The sequence below is a fragment of the Drosophila ananassae genome, chromosome 3R (assembly GCF_017639315.1).
Source record: "Drosophila ananassae strain 14024-0371.13 chromosome 3R, ASM1763931v2, whole genome shotgun sequence".
Lineage (NCBI taxonomy): Eukaryota > Metazoa > Arthropoda > Insecta > Diptera > Drosophilidae > Drosophila > Drosophila ananassae.
Window position 1 is genome coordinate 2571505 of NC_057930.1, and position 21694 is coordinate 2593198.

Sequence of the window (21694 nt, forward strand, 5' to 3'; positions counted from 1 at the left end):
TTTCTACAATCTGCCATATTTCATAAGGATCGGCCGCCTATATCCTATAAATGGCATAACCTTGCTATTTTTAAAGATGCTTCGGGCTGTTTTTGTAGAAAACTGATTTAATGGTGAAACTTTCACAAGGATCAACTACGTACGATCCGATATATATATAATAATGTAAGCTACTACCTAACTGCAAGGGTATATCAACTTCGGTCCCGCCCGAAATTAGCTTTCCGTTCTTGTTTTTTTTTTTTTTTTGAATTTCTGCTCTCTATGGGTTTTCCAAAAATATATATATAAAAATCTTGTTTCGTTTGTGATTTATTAATTTATGCCAAAAAAGTGGTCGGCATAGAGCTATGGTAGTTTTATGATATGCATACATGCATAGGGCTCTGTGCTAAATATTTGCAGCATAAAAACAAACACTTAATTTATTTTTATCTTTTTATCTCTTCATCCTGATCAAGAATATATTTAGTTTAGAGATAAATGCCTTAAAAAATAATATACCCATATGAATAATATGTATATTATGATATATATAATAGCTACATATATAAATAATTTATAGCTTATATATTTTTATACCCGACAAAGTTATAAAAAAATGCTTGTGTATGTATGCGTTTAGCTTAACAATATATTTCAAATACGATTAACAAATAATGAAATAAGATTGCATATATATGTTACGATTAAAATATTAAAATGTCTGAATTTTGCGATGCATTTTGCTTCTTGTTTGCAATCCTGGAACCAAATTGTATAGCCTTTTTTTTTAAAAAAGCAACATCTGTCAGCCCCAATCTGTATCCGTACAATCTTAACAGTAATTTGTCCCCGATACCTTCAGGAAAAGCAAAGCAACATTTTTGATATGGTTCCAAAGATCTTACAAATGCTACAAAGTTTTCTTCTAGGAAAGGGGCACGAGCTGTTTTTCCGTTGTCTGCAATGACACGATCATCTCTAGCTAAATTTCGTGCTGGTATTCGTTGCCAGTCGAATTCCAGTTCTGTTTTGACCGCATTTTGGCGGACTGCTTCATTACCATGACAACGAGTATAAGAATTACGATGGCGAGTATATCCACCGAATAACTCATCCGCCCCACTACCTATAATGGCGACTCTAGACGTTGAACTAGAAGAATGCGATGCAAACCAAAATGCGCACCCTAAACTTTCATCTAATATCTTTTGGAGTGGATATATCAAGTGTTTAATATGTGTAGAAAGGATGTTTGTCAATTCAGACCGAGTTACATTGACTTCCAAGAGCGTCCAGCACCGTCCTGGACAAATGCGCTTTAACTCATTAATAGATTTTAAAGAAGTCTTCCGGTCCGGAACACTCCAAGCTTGCTCAAAAGTACTTGGCCCGGAGATACGTTCAAACGCAACATTTATAAGCTCTATTGGTTCTTCTATTGGAAGTAATTTGTGAGATAAAAACGCCAAAATAGTACAATCGATTCCGCCGGAAAATAAAATACAAATTTTAGCATGTCTGCATTCAGTTGGTTTACTTTTTAGACAAACACAACAAAATGGGGGCTTACTTTTAATACGAGCATTAACAGAGGCACATAGAAGTATATCCAGATTGTCGAGAGCCAGCTTTATTTGAGGTTGGCTTATCAAGTTATCATACAATGTTTTAAAGTTGTCGCTATAATCATATTTATAGAAATCGTAGCATAACTGCGTTTCATGACTTAGTAGCCAAGAAGGCGATATGATTTTCTTCACTTTTGTTTGCCAATTCAGTGTTAGATCAAGAATGCGAATAAGTTGTCCCGTATATTCGTTAATTGGTTGCCATGGGTATAGTACACATGATGATAAATCATTAACTCGTATTTGATAAAGGCCCAAGGGAGGCAATTCAATTGAAGACAATTGTTCTTTGCTATAATGACGCGAGGTACTTAATAAGTTTAACCCAGACTGATGGCGTTCAATAATTAATGAATTTCTTCCTAATGTATCACGTGCAAAGTATAACATTTGATTGACCTTATTATAAATAATTAAACAAAAAGGTCCTTCCAATACTTTGACTAGGGATACTAAATCTTCATGGGTATGGCATTCGGAAATTCTGTTCGCCAACCATGTTGTATCTGACATAGACAGCGATTTGTTAATATTGTATAAATCTCCATTAAACAATATTATAAAATCATTTTTAGCCACGGGTTGTTTTTGCAATTTTTCTCCCTGTTGCCATAGCACAAAACCAGCAAAAAATATAAATCCAGAATCATGATTCAATAATATTTCGTTATGCGCATCTGGACCACGATTCTTCATGGTTAAATTAAGTGAATTATACATTTTCCAAAAATTTATTTTGCTGTTTAAAGATACAGTACAAAATATGCCGCACATGTTTAAGAGACAAGAAAAACCAATTATAGAACCTTTATAATATAGAGATGGTACATCGAATTTGAATAGAGATTAATTGCAACAACGATGTTGTTTTAGCTTATATAAAGCTAAAACAATGTTACTTTGATGAGTATCAAAATAGTGACGACTAGTCAGCATTTAAGTGGAACGGTGGAATAGGAACACAGCAACGAACTTTTTTATTTTCAATTATTTGACTGTTTAGCCACTAAAATGACTAAATAATATACCAGCATATAGGCCAATATATATAGAGAATAATAGCTAAAAATTCCATAAAAATCGCTCCCTACGTTTTTGAGAAAATAAATAAATAATATTTGTTAATCTCGTTAACAATCTCGTTAACAGCCCATACAAAAATAATCCCAACAAATTGTATGTCCGTTGCTAAGCTTTTTTTCATAGAATCTGATAAGACTATTTGCATTAAAATCGCTCCCTACGATTTGATGCAATTTATCTTTAAAAAATTCTGAACAGATTTAACCAAGTCTGGACCTTGTCAGCATCACATATTGTGACGCTTCCAAACAAAAATTGCGCCAATATTGAATTTAAATGGCCCCTCATGCTTTCTATATGGAGGATGCACCATTTTGCACGCAATACCACTGTATCGAATCGAATGAGAATATTTCTATCAAAATGGCTCCCTACGATCCGATGTAATCATCCCCCAAAAATTTCTGAACCTGATTGACCAATACTGGGTTCTTAACCCTCTAAGACTACTTTCCAAAATAATAGAAAAAAATAATTCAAATACATTTTTTTTAAGTGAATGAATGCTTCTAAGCTCAAATATATGCTTAAAAATATCGTATAGTCTTCGGTTCACCTGTAAGGTGAGAAGAAAGGTAAGCGGGCCTGAAGGCACGCTTGGGGCTTTGAGGGGAAAAAAAACATTTTCAAGTCATGAATATTTAGTTATTTTTTCTTATGCTATTCTACAAAACAGTTTTTATTCGCTGTGCAGCATAAATAAAGACTGCATTTCCTGCATATGCATTGCATTTTTGAAGTTTTTACAGTGATTGCAACTTCTTTTCCACTGTTTCGATCCAACCAATGTAGGAAATGGTTTAGGTATAATATCAATTAGGTGATAAAAAATACGTGTTGCGGCATCCCTAGTTTTTGCTCTGATATGATAGCGTCCATTAGGCCGTGCATGAGATCTACATCGCCCATGTGAGTAATACATGAGTATTTGGGGACACAATTTGGGGACAATCAATTTAAATGTGTCGTTTAGCCTTTCTGTCAAAGCGAGAAGCCTTTGCAGTTCCTTCACGAGGGTTTGTTTTTTCGAATGTAACGCCCAACACGGCTGCCGCCATGATCGAATTTAAATTTCCCCATTATCTCACCTTATAGAGGATGGCCCATTTTGCACGGGATTTCACTAAAAATTCAACGATTCAACAGAATGAAGTCTTGAAATTTGTACATGCTTAACAGGCGCTTCACAGCACGGTGTTAAAGCTCAACAGGCCCACCTGTGTTGGCCTATTTCCAGCACTGAATGGGCGGCTATCCCCATCTTCATTTTTGAAGTAATATGGAGAGGAATTCAATTTACATTAAAAACTGCGTAAGTAGATTTAGGAATCATCCCACTTTTGAGCTTTCAATTGAAAACGTCTTCTTAATTGACCTTAAGTCTACACTTAAATCTCATAAAGTTCGTTTCTTTCGTAAGGCTGACTTTATGAAATTAAATAAGTTAATTTCGGAATTTGATTGGTCTGATTTACTGGCATGCGAGGATATAAACTTAGCATTACAAAAATTTTATTACACTTTAAACATATTTTTCGACGCTTTCGACGCTTGCGTGCCGTGAAAATATCAGTCCGCTTTAACGAATCCGCCTTGGTATACAAGGCACCTTGTAAACTTAAGGAATAGTATGAGTAGACTTTTAAATAAACATAGATTATCTGGCTGTACAGTTAGTTATCAAGATACTTAGTAGCTCGTTCCAATTTTACCGTGCATAACGCAGAATGTTATAGGAGTTATATTCGCCGCTGCAGGATTCAGTTTACTCAGGATCCGAAGCAGTTTTATAACTTTGCAAACACCAAGCCTAAACATGTATCTTTTCCCCCACTGCTTACGTTTGAGAACTCTTATGCGAACACTGATCAGGCAATGGCCGATCTCTTTGCACAGTTTTTTCAAACTACGTATTCACCTAGCAGCAGCTCAGCTCAGCCTTACACTTATAATATCCAATCAGCTAATCTTATATTTCGCCCATCTTTCGATCAATGTGGTGTGTTAACGGATCTTCTTAAGGTCAAGCTCGTGTATTCGCCGGGCCCTGATGGAGTACCAGGCTGCGTTTTGAAGAACTGCACCGAGGCTCTGTGCAAACCGCTCGTTAAACTCTTTAATCTATCGCTGGAAACTTATGTGGAAGGAATCCTTCATTATTCCGCTGCATAAAAAAGGGAAAAAATCCGAAGCTGATAATTATAGAGGAATCTCTAAATTGTCAGCAATTCCAAAGCTTTTTGAAAAACTTATCACTCCACATTTGCAACACCTATGTAGTTCAATAATAACTCCGTGCCAGCATGGCTTCATGAAGCGCCGCTCCACCGCTACCAACTTATTGGAGCTAACATCTTTTATCACGAATGGGTTCCGGAATGGCTTACAAACAGACGTCATTTACACTGACTTTAGTAAAGCATTTGACTCTGTTAACCATTCGCTTCTTATAAGTAAACTCAGTCTTTTGGGATTCCAAACTGATCTTATCTTGATTTCGAGTTACTTATCTGGGAGAACCCAACGTGTTTTCTTTAAAGATGTTACCTCGCGTCTAGTCCGCGCCACATCGGGGGTGCCCCAAGGAAGCCATCTTGTACCCCTACTTTTTACACTGTTTATTAATGACTTGCCCCTTGCCTTAACTAATTCACTTGTACTTATGTACGCTGATGACGTTAAGCTATGCCTTCAGTATAAATTCATTAGCGCCCAGTCTAGACTTCAATCCTATTTGGATAAACTTCAAAATTGGTGTTTAGCAAATAACATAAAGCTTAATGGATCGAAATGTAAGCTTATGTCTTTTTATCGATCTAGTCCTCACCAGGCTATGTACTTTCTCTATGGCAACGCCTTAGAACGATTAACTCAGGTTAACGATCTAGGTGTCCTATTAGATTTGAAACTTAAATTTACCTACCATATATCTACCATGGTTAATAATGTTATGGGTGTGCTTGGTTTTATTAAAAGATGGTCAAAAGAATTTACTGACCCGTACATAACTTATATTAACTTATAGTGATGTATAACGTTATATACATCACTGGACCGTCCGATTCTTGAGTATGGAGATCGTGTGTCTGGAGTCCTCAATATGAAGTACACCAAGATCACATGGAATCTGTACAAAAAAAACTTCCTTACTTTTGCGCTTAGGGGACTTAATTGGGATGCAAATCTTTACCTCCCCTCTTATCGGGGAGGTAACTTACCATCATTAACAAACCGTAGAACGATGTTGGGTGTCATGTTTCTATACAATCTTATTTATGGAAATATTGACAGCCAGCATTTACTAACACGCATCATATCTTTGCAGAAGGTATTATAATTTTGGTCAAAAGTGTGCAACGCAGTGAAGGAGACATCTCCGACCCTATAAAGTATATACATTTTTTATCAGGATTACCTCCTGAGTCGATATGAGCATTTCCGTCTGTCCTTTCTACGCAAACTAGTCTCTCAGTTTTAAAGCTATCGAGTTAAAACTTTGCACACATTCTTCTTTTGTTTGCATCCGGGATCTGTCAAGTATATATCATAGCTGCCAGATCACTGATTAATCGGAAATGCCATAACTTTGGTGGTTTTTAAGTTCAAAAAATGGGTCTTGGAACAGATTACATTTTAGGCAATCTAATCCGATCTGCGAAATTTCATAAGGAACGGCTATATCCTATAGCTACCATATAACTGAACAATGGGAATTGGCTTAACTTTGTTGTTTTTGAAGCTAGAATTCCCTTTTGAACTACTTAATCCCATCTGCCATGTAACTGAACGATCGGAAATGGCACAACCTTACTATTTTTAAAGATGCTTGGGCCTGTTCCAACATTTTTATTAAACAATTGATTCGATGGTGAAATTCTCATAAGGATCGGCCAACTATATACGATTTGTTATATATATAATATTATAAGCTGGCACCTAACTGCAAGGGTATATCAACTTCGGCTCCGCCCGAAGTTAGCTTTTCACTGGGAACAGTGAAACCGCGCGGTCTTCCCTTTCTTGTTTTTTTTTAATGTTTTCCTTGTGTTTTAGAAAGTTATATTTAATGAATAAGGCAAGTCACGCCGTGGGAGTTATGTATTTGGTATGCTGAGTATGTATGTTGGCAGAGCCGACGCAGCCAGCGCTGACCTGGTTAGCGCCAACGCAGCCAGTGCAGACCTGAATTTGACTTTTAGGCAATACCTTGAACGAGGAAAAGTGACAGAAGGTTCGCTGATTGCAAAATGTTACGCTATTTCTGGATCGGATGAAAAGATCGGATGGGAGAGCTATGCCTATCCAAAGAAGAGAGAAAATATCCAACATGGGGGAAATGCCAATGTCTCGCCATTTCATTATAAAAGATATTGAAAATTTGTAGAATGACTTGTTAGCAATACTTTTCAAAATATAGCCATCGGCGGGGCCTAGATGTTCCCCCATGTATATTTCCTTCATTTTACTTCATTTATAAAGGAATATCTTCCAGAAAATTTGACACAAAATTTGATAAATATTTTATACATTTTTTATGCTTATTGGTGGAGAATGTATCTACAAATCAGAAAAATATTAATTTTTTTAAAATTTTTTAATTTGCACTATTTGACAAAATTATGTAACCCCTATAATGCATAATAATAGAAAACAAAATCATTGTTAAATTCTCTTTTATTGTTTTAGGCCATTATAGTACTGTTAATGAACTTTAGAATATGTATTTGTATAAACGACTATATCGCAGCACCAAGTGCTTGCCCAATATGCTCATGAACATGAACATTAATTATAACTAACCGCTTAATACTACGCTTAGTACTACGTACTATCACCTTATGCCGATGTACACAAGCAGGGATATTAAAATTTGTTTCTCTGTTGACTTTAGAGATATTATTTTTTTTTATTTTCTCTGAAATTGTATTTCAGAGATCTGTGTTCCTCGTTTATTTAACGCATTGAGTATTTCCTGCGTCAAAAAATGTAATTAATAATTTTTAATTTTAATTTAATTATAATATATGAATTATTTGAACTTACGTCCGGTTCCATTTATAGGAGCTCATAAAATTGTTTGGCCTGATTTAAGGGCACTTCTTTGGATAAGGTTATGTTGCTCAATGTTTGCTGCACGGCAATCGAATTCCTGCATGTGCTCCAGAAGTGTAGACGCTTGCATAAGTATACAAAAAAAGACAATTTCACAATGTTTGTCTTCAATGGACTCCTAAACCACTTAACCGATTATAATAAAATTTGACAGTCACAATTATCTGCTAACTCCAAATGATTCTAACAGATGTCTCTACCTTTCGACTGGGTTGAGTAAGTAATCAATAGATGGTGATGCTATGGTAAATCTATGAACGTGTGTTATAACTTATAAGCTACAGCATATAACAGCATATTTACCACGTGTTGTTGACGCTATAAAATTAAATCAATTTATTTTGTAATGAACGAAATAACGTATAATTCAATTATTTCCACTTTTTAAATTTTTGGTGTTAGCATAGCCGGCCACCACAAAATTTTTGCACTGTTGTTCAGGATAAAAATGAATTGATTCAGAGTATTTTCCCGGATACAGAATAATTATTTGAATCATGAATGGCTTAGTCAACGGGCGATTTTGGCAGTCAAAAAAGGTTGATGTTGACGAAATTAACTTCAGATACAACAGTTGTTACCAGGCGATCTGATGTCTTTTAAATCAATCGATACTGTTGTTGATGAAAATGGAAGTGTACATTTTTCCGATTGAATTTTTAAATTCAATAGATGTCCCTGGAATGCCACCACATAATCTTCGATTAAAGATTGGTTTCCCTATTATTCCCCTGCATAATTTGAATCCACCTCAATTATGTAACGGTACGCGTTTGGTCATCAAAAAGATCACCGGAAACATTCTTGAAGCATCCATTTTGTCTGGGAAGTTTAAAGGAAAAGTGGTCCTGCTGGCACGTATTCCGATGATACCATCAGATTCTACCATACCCTGCAAAAGGCTACAGTTTCCAATTCGTTTAGCTTTCGCCATGTCTATAAATAAATCTCAAGGTCAAACAATGTCCATTTGTGGTTTAGATTTGGAAAATCCATGTTTTTCTCATGGGAAACTATATTTTGGCTATATATTGGTTCACGTGTTAGGAAACCGTCGAATTTATTTGTGTTAGGTAAGGACAGGTTAACCAAAAACATATACATATAACGCATCATTAAGACACCGATTGGTGTTAAATTAAATTGAAAATATTTATAATTCAAAAAAATTTATATTAATGTTTAAAAGTTTAAGACTGTCTGCCTTGCCCACCTCATTCATGAGTTTAAGCGTCACATATTATTTACTATATTATACTTTATTTGTTATAAATTTGAATAGAAATAATAAATCTGATAAATTTTTATTTTGTACCTATTGATTACTGCTTAATATCAAGTGTAAGAACATTTTAATTGTGTTCAACGTACTTCCCCTTCAAATCTCAGTCCAGTGAATTTGTATTTCAACATCAACATTTCGTCTTTGTTCGTAAATAATTTCTTTGTAATAAAGGGTTATAGCAGCAGAACGTCAAATAAGGAGATCACCATATTTTTTTACAAATACCATCTGTGTGAAAAAGCCACAGCAACGAGTGTCCGGGTCAAGTAGTAGTATTATATATTATGAGAATTTCACCATCAAATAAATTTTCTAATAAAAATGTTTAAAACTACCCCAAGCATCTTTAAAAACAGCAAGGTTGTACCGTTTCCAATCGTTCAGTTACATGGCAGATCGGAGTTGTCTGAAAGGGAAAAGTGTAAAAAGTGCTATTATTCTAGCTTCAAAAACAACAAAGTTAAGCCAATTCCGATCGTTCCGACAGTTATATATATTCCGACAGTTATATATTTTTTTATTTTTTAAGCTTGATTTTATTTATTGGATCTTCTCTTTATGAGTCTAACAATAAGGTTGCAAATCTTAAAATAATACGTTATCTAACAGTTTAATTAACAGCAAATCTTAAAATAATACGTTATCTAACAGTTTAATTTAACTGAATAGAGACTACATGGTCCTAATAATTAGCGCTGGATTGGAAGGTCGTTGCGGGGTAGGCGGGAACTGCTAGAAATTCGGGTGAGGGCTCTTTACTGTCATTCCCCCACAACTGAGAGCCGTACATCCAGATTGGTTTCAGAACTGTGTTCTGAAGTACCTTATAGTCCAGGCTAAGGGGCGAGCGGCTATTGATAAGCCTGTGGAGGTTGCTGGCGCCAACTAAGACGTCTATCGAGGTGTACGCCAAGATATGTCACTTCATTTGCTACCGGAACCACTGTGTTGTTTAGAATAAGTGGGGGGCAGTCTTGCCTGTTAAGTGTGAACGTTACGTGTTTGCATTTTTGTTCGTTAACTTTGATTCGCCAGTCGGATAGCCATTTCTCCACTGCCACCAGGTGTTTAGCAAGTTGCGCCGTTGCTTGCTTGGGGCATCTCGATCGGCTTAGGATCGCTGTGTCATCAGCAAAAGTGGATGTGGTGAGTTGGTCCTAACACGCTGCCTTGAGGAACTCTGGCACTGATGATGTAATCATCGGACATGGCAACATTACATCTTACTGAGAATTTCCTGTTGTAAAGGTATGACTTCAGAAGTTATGAGTGTTGGTTGGGAGCATTTCTGTTATTTTGTGCATTAAACCTTGTAGCCATACTCTGTCGAAAGCTTGTGATACGTCCAGAAATATCGCAGTGCAGTACTCCCTGAAGTTATGCGGTTGACTTGCTCGATGGTTCCATGTTTTTCTTGAAAACCGAATTGATGAGTCGGGATTTTGTTGTGTGTTCTGAGATGTGTAAGCTAAGTTAAAAAAAAAAGGGAAAAAAACCCAAAAAAAACGGTCTATAAATAGTGGAATTTGTGACCCTCAACCAGCCTAATCTGTCCCCAACGTAGTGTTAGAATATAAATTTAGAGAATTTCTAGTTTAAGTCGTGTAATTCAAATAGTTTAAGAATGTAACCGCTGTCTATAAACCCCCCTCACCTCTCGATCCAGCTCCAAACGCACCTTGCCAAAAAGAGAAGCGAAAAAGCTCCAAAAGTCTCATGTAATGATCCACGATTAAGTAAAGGAGTAAGGGAGACCACCTCTGCCGGCAAGGGAGCCGTTGCGGTTTTGCGGAAAAAAGCGAATAGGCGATAACACGCGGTGGAGAATCACCGAGGAGAAGGAGTGACAGAGCATAGCTCCCCAATGCTCACCAGGGTTCATTGAACCCTTGTTAGAGTGGTGAAAGGGATAGGCATAAGAATTTGCAAAACAGCTGTATTGAGCTTATATTAAGTTAAAATGTTATTTTTTTTAAAAAGAAAAGAAATATTGTGAATTTAGGGATTAATTGTAATTATGGTGGAGTGAGATAACAACCAGAAAGCAACAAAAAATTCCCTTAGTCAGGAATTTGCGGTTACAAAGTTATGTTCAATTTAGAGAAATATCATTTTTGTGCGATAAACATTTTTTCACAGCGCAGCAGCCAGCGAAAGCTTTCGACGGTGGATGCAGAAAGTGAGTGAGTTTGTTTAACCAACAATAATTCCAAACATTTTTATAATTATAATTCTAAATTGAAATAACCCCATTGAACCCTTTAAATATTTCCTTAACCCTTTAAATAATACCTGTCAAGCGATCACTTTTACCATTTTTACCTTTTAAACCCTATATTTGAGGATAAACCATAATTTGTACGACTTTTTCTTTGAATTGAAAACCTAGTTATAAACGTTTGCATATTCATACCATTTAATTAATTTAATTTTTTCCATACGAAGAAGCCTAAATACCCTCAACATTTTAAATAGTAATAAATTATTTTATAATGTCTGCTTAAAACCCAATTTTTTTGATTTCCTAAACCCGCCTTAGTAGCGCTTGCCAAACAAGGGATCGTGGAAAAACCCTTAAGAATGCGGAAAAGCCACGATCACGGAAGGGAGGGCATAGTTAGCTCCTAAAACATCAAGGAGTGATTCGAACCGACTCTACAAATTTGTGTCTTCTGTTTTTTTTGTCCTTCTTGTAGGATGTCTCAGTTTACGGTCTTAGCTCATCCGGTAGCTTATTTCGTCCTTTTTTGTTCGCACGTTTGTTTAATAAAATAATAATAATTATTCAACAAGGCACCCGATATTGGCCAAACCCCCTAACACCACGCCACCGTGCGTAACGTGCGGGTCATATCGGGATAGCAACATCCAGCCTGTTAGTCGTTACCCATTACACTATAAGAGAATGCTCCCTATGCACATTAGTTGAGTCTATGTGCCTATGTTATCACCTTTAAAAGTATGTCTGAAGTAAAAATCATTCAAATCGCGCCTTACAATTTTGTGAACATTGATTTACAGTTCCCCAATTATTTTAATTGATAAGAGGGGTGCCAAGTCGGGAACCGGAACTAAAAGATCGTTCACTAGTTCCAAATTAACAGCCCCTGTTAGGCACATATATGATATTTGGGTCGTTCACAGAGGATGCCTCATTTTATAAGGGTTTTGGTCAAAAGTTTGCAACGCAGTGAAAACCACATCTCCGACCCTATAAAGTATATATATCTTAATCAGGATCATCTCCAGAGTCGATATAAGCATGTCCGTCTGTCTGTCTGTTGGTTTCTATGGAAACTAGTCTCTCAGTTTTAGAGTTATTGAGTTGAAACTTTGCACACATCCTTCTTTTCCTTGCAAGTCGGAACGGCCGGGATAGGTCAACTATATGCTATAGCTGCCATATAACTGATTGATCGGAAATGGCATAACTTTCGGGTTTTTTAAGTTAGATTGTGTTGGGACTTTCTACACATGTTATATTTGGCCAAAATATCTTATCTACTAAATTTTATAAGGATCGGACGACTATATCCTATAGCTGTCATAGAACGATCGGAATTGGCATAACTTTGTTGTTTTTTAAGTTAGAAAGATGGGACTTGGTAAAGATTCCAAAGTAATCCGATTGTCAAACTTTATAAGGATCGGCCGACTTTATCATATAGCTTCCATATAACGAGAGATAGATACTTCCCAGAGAGATGGAAAAAGTCGAACATCATAATGATACCAAAACCTGGCAAAGACCGCACAATTGCATCATCATATAGACCAATTAGTTTACTAACGTGCCTATCAAAACTCTTCGAAAAATGCTTCTTGGCACATATTACCCCATATCTCAGAACACACAATAAAATCCCGACTCATCATTGGAGTTCGAAAAATAGGAACCATCGAACAAGTCAACCGCATAACTTCTGAAATCAAAAATGCATTCGAACAAAGGGAGTACTGCACTGCGATATTTCTGGACGTATCACAAGCTTTCGACAAGTATGGCTACAAGGTTTAATGCACAAAATAACAGAAATGCTCCCAACCAACACTCATAAACTTCTGAAGTCATACCATTACAACAGGAAATTCTTAGTAAGATGTAATGTAGCCATGTCCGATGATTATATCATCTGAGTCGGAGTTCCTCAAGGCAGCGGGTTAGGACCAACACTTTACCTTATCTACACCGCGAGCAAAACGAGCATGCAACTAACCATATCCACTTTTGCTGATGACGCAGCGATCCTAAGCAGCTCGAATTTCCCTAAGCCAGCAATGGCGAAACTTGGTAAACACCTGGTGGCAGTGGAGGAATAGCTATCCGACTGACGAATCAAAGTTAACGAACAAAAATGCAAACACGTAACATTCACACTTAACAGGCAAGACTGCCCTCCACTTACTCTAAACAACACAGTGGTTCCGATAGCAAATGAAGTAACATATCTTGGCGTACACCTCGATAGACGTCTTACCTGGCGCAGCCCCATTGAAGCCAAAAGAACACATTTAAAGCTCAAAGCTAGTAGACTCCAGGCTTAACAATAGGCGCTCGCCCCTATCAAAGTACTACAATGGGCTTTCAGTACATCCAAATCCTCTCGCGAGAGCCCTCACGCGAGTTCCCAGAAGTTCTCGTCTTTGCTGCAACGACGAATCCAGCGCTAATTATTAGGACCATGTAGTCTCTATTCAGTTAAAATTAAACTGTTAGATAATGTTTTATTTTAAGATTGGCAATCTTAATGTTAGACTCATAAAAAGAAGATCCAATAAATAAACCCAAGCTTTAATAAAAAAAAAACTTTTTTTAAGGCACGACGCAACTTTTGATATATCGCTTATATCTGGCATAACTCAAGATATATCGTAATTGGCATAACTTTATAATCCAATATAATCCGATTTGCAAAATTTTATTCCGATCGGCCGGCTATATTCTATAGCTCTTATATAACTGAACAATCGGAATTGGCTTAACTTTGTTGTTTTTGTAACTAGAATGATGGGACTTTCTACGGATTCTTTCATAAGGATCGGCTAACTCTATCCTATACCTGCCATATAACTGAACGATCGGAAATGGCACAGCCTTGCTATTTTTAAAGATGCTTGGGGCTGTTTCCAATATTTTTTTATTAGAAAATTTATTTGATTGTGAAATTCTCATAATATACTAGCTGACCCGGCAGGCTTCGCACTGCCAGCTGTTGTTTTTTTCTTCTTTTCTTAACAAAACTTCTTTTGTGACTTTTTCTTGAAACTTCTTTTGTGATAAAATTTAAAATTTTTCAAACTTAAAAATATTATCTGATACAGTAAGAACTGACCAAATAAATTAAAATACAGTACTAATTACAATTTGTGACTCTGAAATTTTTTCGCGATCGCGATTCACTTTTGTTTAATTTCGAAACGCGACATTAGATCCCCCAAAGCGCACGCGATGAATAATTTGATTGGATTTGAACTTTGTGGAGCGGGAAAAAATTTAAAATTGACCCTTTTTCGTTAGAAACACACCTAAATTGCTTTAAATTATAATCACATTGACTGAATTTAATTTAATATGAACTGTATTGAATAGCAATAGATAAATAATAATCATTTTTAATCCCAGAAACTAAAGAGCGTAAAGGAGCTGGTGGTGGGACCATTTGTGGCAATTTTATTTTGCCTTTAGCACAACATAATCCAGTAAATTCACCAGTGTACTTTAACGCCTTACAATATTTACAAAGTGTTTTCATTTCCGCAATTGTTACTGTTTTGTCGGCACAATAATCAATTGCCGGATCATAGTGGAATGCAGCTCGTTCAAGAATCACAGAAGCACTGCGTCTGCGGATTCGCTCATTTTCATTATGTCTAGCTTGCTGTTGTTATGTTTGATGTACACGAACTCGTTGCATTCTAAGCTTATCTCCTACTTTGTCACTCACTAAAGAACGCAATTCTGACATAGCAATACGACTATTTTCTTCTGTCTGTCTCTGGTCATCAGTGCGGCTAGCACGTGAGGTAGCTCTTCGCACATTTAATTGACTACTTGACTAATTGGGTGGACTACCCCTAACATTTATGGGGTGTTGGCCGATTCTCATAGATACCGGATAAGCACAAAAAATTTCATCAAAATCGGTCAAGCCGTTTCGGAGGAGTATGGTAACGAAAACTGTGACACGAGAATTTTATATATTAGATAATACTACTACTTGACCCGGACACTCGTTGCTGTGGCTTTTTCACACAGATGGTATTTGTAAAAAAATATGGTGATCTCCTTATTTGACTTTCTGCTACTATAACCCTTTAGTACAATGAAATTATTTACGAACAAAGACGAAAATGTTGATGTTGGTATACAAATTCACTGGACTGAGATTTGAAGGGGAAGTACGTTGAACACAATTATTTAAAATGTTCTTACACTTGATATTAAGCAGAAATCAATAGGTACAAAATAAAAATTTATCAGATTTATTATTTCTATTTAAATTTATAACAAATAAAGTATATTACAGTAAATATAGTAAATAATATGACGCTTAAACTCATGAATGAGGTGGGCAAGGCAGACAGTCTTAAACTTTTAAACATTAATATAAATTTTTTGGAATTATAAATACTTTCAATTTAATTTAACACCAATCGGTGTCTTAATGATGCGTTATATGCATATGTTTTTGGTTACACAATGTTTTTGGTTAACATGTCTTTACCTAACACAAATAAATTCGACGGTTTCCCAACACGTGAACACGCAACATGTAGTTGCCCATGATAAAAACATGGATTTTCCAAATCTAAACCACAAATGGACATTGTTTGACCTTGAGATTTATATTGACATGGCGAAAGCTAAACGAACTAGAAACTGTAGCCTTTTGAAGGGTATGGTAGAATCTGATGGTATCATCGGAATACGTGGCATAATAGGGGAACCAATCTTTAATCGAAGATTATGTGGTGGCATTCCAGGGATATCTAATGTATTTAAAAATTCAATCGGAAAATTTACACTTTCATTTTCATCAACAACAGTATCGATTGATTTAAAAGACATCAGACCGCCTGGTAACAACTGTTGTATCTGAAGTTAATTTCGTCAACATCAACGTTTTTGGCTGCCAAAATCGCCCGTTGACTAAGCCATTCATGATTCAAATAATTATTCTGTATCCGGGAAAATACTCTGAATCAATTCATTTTTATCCTGAACAACAGTGCAAAAATTGTCTGGTAATTTAATGCATTGCGTATTTTGTTGCAGTTCTATTTTACCGTTCCCAATATCTAGTTATAATATGAATTCAATTTACACTTCAGTCTAAGTAACACGTGGCCGGCTATGCTAACACCAAAAATTTAAAAAGTGGAAATAATTGAATTATACGATATTTCGTTCACTACAAAATAAATTTATTTAATTTTATAGCGTCAAAAACACGTGGTAAATATGCTGTTATATGCTGTAGCTTATAAGTTATAACACACGTTCATAGATTTACCATAGCAGCGCCATCTATTGATTACTTACTCAACCCAGTCGAAAGGTAGAAACATCTGTTAGAATCATTTGGAGTTAGCAGATAATTGTGACTGTCAAATAATAACAGCAAATTATTAGCAATAAATTAAAATTGTGACTATTATTTGAGATTTAAACTATCCTATCTCTCAAGTTGAATCAAACTGCACATGGTGTGCAAATTTTATTATAATCGGTTAAGTGGTTTAGGAGTCCATTGAAGACAAACATTGTGAAATTGTCTTTTTTGTATACTTATGCAAGCGTCTACACTTCTGGAGCACATCAATCAAATCAAAGTGCAGCGCATGTGCAGGAATTCGATTGCCGTGCAGCAAACATTGAGCAACATAACCTTATCCAAAGAAGTGCCCTTAAATCAGGCCAAACAATTTTATGAGCTCCTATAAATGGAACCGGACGTAAGTTCAAATAATTCATATATTATAATTAAATTAAAAATTAAAAATTATTAATTACATTTTTTGACGCAGGAAATACTCAATGCGTTAAATAAACGAGGAACACAGATCTCTGAAATACAATTTCAGAGAAAATAAAAAAAAATAATATCTCTAAAGTCAACAGAGAAACAAATTTTAATATCCCTGCTTGTGTACATCGGCATAAGGTGATAGTACGTAGTACTAAGCGTAGTATTAAGCGGTTAGTTATAATTAATGTTCATGCTCATGAGCATATTGGGCAAGCACTTGGTGCTGCGATATAGTCGTTTATACAAATACATATTCTAAAGTTCATTAACAGTACTAATTTATATTTACATATATATTTATATCTACATTAGACCTTCTAGCCAGACTCTATCAAATGCTTGAGAAACATCTAGAAATATTGCGGTACAGTACTCGCGTTTTTCGAATGCATTCCGAATTTCTGCTGTTATCCGGTTGACCTGCTCAATTGTTCCGTGCTTTTCACGAAACCCAAACTGATGTGACGGGATTCCTTCTTGGATCCTTAGGTATGTGTTTATACGAATCAGAATACATTTCTCAAAGAGTTTAGATAAGCATGAAAGTAGGCTTATAGGTATATACGACGTGGGAATTGTGTGGTCTTTTCCCGGCTTTGCTATCATTATTATAATTGACTTTTTCCATCTCGCTGGAAAGTGGCCAAGTTTTGCGATGGCATTGAAGAGCTGGGTGATAGTGCAGACGGCGCAATATGGAAGCTCAATGATCATTTTGGGAGTTATGAGGTCGCAGCCTGGTGATTTTTTCGGATTTAGTTGGTTTTTGATGATATTAGCGATTTCGTTTGGGCGAAACTCGATTGGTTCATGTTGAAGCTGAGGCTCATATGGTAAAGTCGGCAGAGTAAAGGCACTAGTGGCCGGATTTGGTTGGAAGATATTTTTGAGGTGATTGGCAAACGTGCTGGCTCTGTCTGCATCGCTGCGCGCCCAGCCGCCTGTGGGATTTCTAATAGGCATCACTGTTTCTTTCGGTGAGCTTAGAGTTGGGTGAGCTCTCCATAGTGAGTGTTTTGTACTAGAAGTTGACAATTGCTCTATATAGCGGCGGTGGACATAAGCTTCTTCTTGCTGTAGGGCTTTAGTAAGTTGACGTGAGGCATGTCTAAAGCTTTGCTTAGAAGATGGCGATCTGTGGAGTTGCCACTCGCGACGTAAACGCCTCTTTTCGAGGACGAGCTGTTCGATTTGTAGATTTGTCTTTTTATTGCTTTGTGTATTTATAGTTTGCGATGTTGAGGCTCGAGCTGCAGAGACGAGTACAGACTCAAGTGAATTAACAAAGCTGTCTACGTTGGCTCCATCGTGGAGATGAGGACTTAGCTCAATGTGTGAGCTGATATATTTTCTGTACTTAACCCAATTGGTTTTCTGTGAGGTCAATTTTAATGGTTGTTCCAATGTTCCTGGATGTCGCAGTAGAATAAACAGGAAAGGCGAGTGATCAGATGAAAGATCCGATAGGCAATTGGCGCTTATCAGATTTTTAGGGATGTTTTTGGTAATCGCAAAGTCTATTAAATCTGGTAGTTTCCTTGGGTCTGCCGGCCAGTATGTTGGTGTGCCAGAAGAAACATAGTCGAGCTTGTTCTTGGCTTTGATAATTGCATTATAGAGCTGCTTCCCTTTTGGAGTCACGAGACGGGATCCCAGTGTGTGTGCTTGGCATTGTAGTCTCCTGCTGCTATGAAGTGGTCTCCAAGTGTGTTGAAAAACTGCATAAACTCATCTTCAGCTATATTGAAGCGAGGGGGGCAGTATACGGCGGCTAGTGTAAGTTGGTTGCCAGTATTTAGTTGTATATTTATAGATGTGGCCTGTAGGTAGTTTTTAGCAAATTTGTTTTGATAATGGTGCTTTATGCGGCTTCTGATTAGAATTCCAGTCCCACCATGTGCTTTACCATCTGGATGATTTGTTCCGTAGAATGAATATCCTCGTAGTTGAAAATTGTATTTGTTTGTGAGGTGTGTTTCCGAAAGCAGCATTACATCGATGTGATTGTCGAGTAGGAATTGAGCTAACTCAAGTTTATGTTGCGAAACGCCGTTAGCGTTCCACGTAGATATCCGTAGGAAAGCCATTATTTGGATTGTTGTGAAACCAGCATTTGAATCAATAGATTTTGGTTTCGCATTAAATCTTGCATAGTTGTGCGCATAAACGACTTAAATTCCGTCAGGCTTTGTTGTAGGCTGCATATCATAGCTTCAAAGTTGCTTATTGGCTGCTCTGTTGGTTGATGTTGCTGAGCCGTGTTCGGTTTTTGGTATGCTGATTGCAGAGATGAGCTTCTTGAGGCAGGTGTCGCCAGTCCTGATTTTAAGGCGCTTGCGTATGTCACATTTTTGTCAGAGTTAATAGGTCCTAGTGAAGATCTGGCTGCAGTCGAAAAGAAGACTTCAGGGTTTGATCTGGACGCCGTGAACTGTCCATTTTGGGTGCGGGGCAGCTATTCCTTTCTGGTGGATGCGACTTTTCAGCTCCTTATAGACTGGGCATCCTCTGTAATTAGCAGTGTGATTGCCACCGCAGTTGCCGCACTTTTTCGAGTTGCTGTCATCTTTGCTCGCTGGGCAGTGTGCGGAGTCATGAAGCTCTCCGCAAACTACACACACCGGGCGCAGTTTACAGTATGACCTTGTATGGCCATATTCCTGGCAGTTCGCACATTGTACCTGGCCATTGCGTTTGTGTGGTTCCTCAACTGTAATTCTGCGGTGCAGCAGGTACTGAAGATTGTATATTGGGGTGCACTTCGTATTTCTTCAGGAGCTTGGTTTCTGGTTCGAGCTCAACCTTAAAGAGTGGCTGCGGCTTTCTATCCCTGTTAAGGATATTAAAGACTGTCTTGGCGCTAAAACCCTTCTCCTGTAGCGCCTTTTTTATCTCCGCAGGCGTTATTTCTCTATGCCCTTAAGTACGACTTGCAGGCCCTTGCTGCTTTTTAGCTGATACGTGTAAAAGTTCTTTTTATTCTCGGTAAGATATTTTGATAATACTCTGTAGTTATCTTCAGACTTCATTTGAACTTTTGTTTCTCGAATGTTGCCCTTTACAAGGGTTATTATGTGGAAGTTATCCTTACCAATAAGCTCAATAATTTTGTTGACAAGAACATTGGAACTTTTTTCGCGTATATAGATAGGCGGAGGTTTTGGCTTCCTTTTCTCAATTTCAGTGGTTTCGACCGCCTCAACCTCATCGGCGTCTGCCAAGATTTTAAATCGGTTTGAGTTAGTGGGCGTTTCTTTTGCTGCTAGGCTAGCATTGCCACGGGTTATTTTGCGTTTGGAATTGAGGGGGCTCAGCTTCCTTTTGATTTGGATGTAGCGATCCATGCCAGTCTGCACAGCCGGCTTAATATAGTCATTGTTTTTGTTTTGGTTTTCGGGCAGCGCGGACGTATTACTATTTGCGCTGCTAGCTGATGACGTCGTTAAACGAGCTGTCGATACAGTTGCGGTTGTTGTTGTTGTTACTGTTGACGTTGTCAAGAAATTGAGGTGCTAGTTACTGCACTCTTTGGCTGCAGAGACATCGATGGTATCGAGGGGGAGCAGGAACGCGCTCTCTCGCTCTCTACGTTTAAGAATTCGGTCAAGTGGGGGTAATTGACCGCGCTTGATCAGAGCTTGCATGGTTTTCGGTTGCTTTTAAAAGAGAAGTACGCGTTGTTTCTTTGTACTGAGAGCCGTCTCTCGTCTTGCTCACGTTGACGTTGTGTTTTCATTGCAGTCGAGGTTGATTTAGTTTGAGTTTTAAGAGTTGTGTTTTATATTAATTAGTTAATTAATTAATCAATATAAACATTAGCGATTTCATCGCAAAAAGGGTCTTTTTGCGTTAATGTAGATTTCTTAGACCAGTCACTGCACTTTTATGATTTTATTGAATATTTTTTCCCGGAGCACAATAAAAAACACGTCTGCATGCGACGACTGTCGAACAAAAACCCAATCCAAAAATAAAATTGGTTTTTTTTTTTTCTTTCTCCGATAATCTTTCGCGCCGAGGCAGAACTCCCTGAACCCGCACCAGGGACCACTTCACTCCCGGCTCACGCCGACTCCGTTGCCTTAAAATTGCGAACTGATCCAGTCCCGGAGCTTTGCTTCTTCGCCTAGGGTTCCTGACTTTGGGAGCGGTGTTCACTCCAACCTAGCCAAAGAACGCGGGAATTAAAATCCTCCTCTCTTATATTTCCTCAGCTAACCCCCCGAACGCTTACCTGCCGAGACTGCGCCAACCACACAAATTTCTATTACTTTGCACTAGGTAATATAATTTTACCTTTATACTTTTTCTTCCTTTTTTTTTTTTTTTTTTTTAAATTTCAACTGTTTTACAACTTGTCTTTTTTCACTAGACCTTTTCTCCCTTTTTCCTGGGTTTAGGTCAAGGTACCTCTCTGGATGGTGTCCCGATTGGAAAAGAAAGGGCTTTTAGCCGAGAGCTACTAGGAACCCAGGGCCCACTATTCGGGAGATTCTAACGAGTTTACCCGGTTCTAAATTTCTCCATTTCTCTCGATGGGGAGCAGCGCTGCCACTAAAAACTAGCCGGTT

At 37.3% G+C, this 21694-nt stretch overlaps 1 protein-coding gene across 1 annotated transcript; it reads right to left on the minus strand.

Annotated features, from left to right (window-relative positions):
- Positions 1-614: 614 nt before the first annotated feature.
- Positions 615-2517, minus strand: LOC26514887 (asparagine synthetase domain-containing protein CG17486). Its single transcript, XM_014904673.3, has one exon. It carries the CDS (start codon positions 2385-2387, stop codon positions 690-692), a length of 1698 nt encoding a protein of 565 aa, XP_014760159.1. The 5' UTR covers positions 2388-2517; the 3' UTR covers positions 615-689.
- Positions 2518-21694: the final 19177 nt, after the last annotated feature.

Coding starts and splice junctions, on each gene's coding strand:
- LOC26514887 (XM_014904673.3), bottom strand. CDS start 2,387: ATGTGCGGCATATTTTGTACTGTATCTTTAAACAGCAAAATAAATTTT.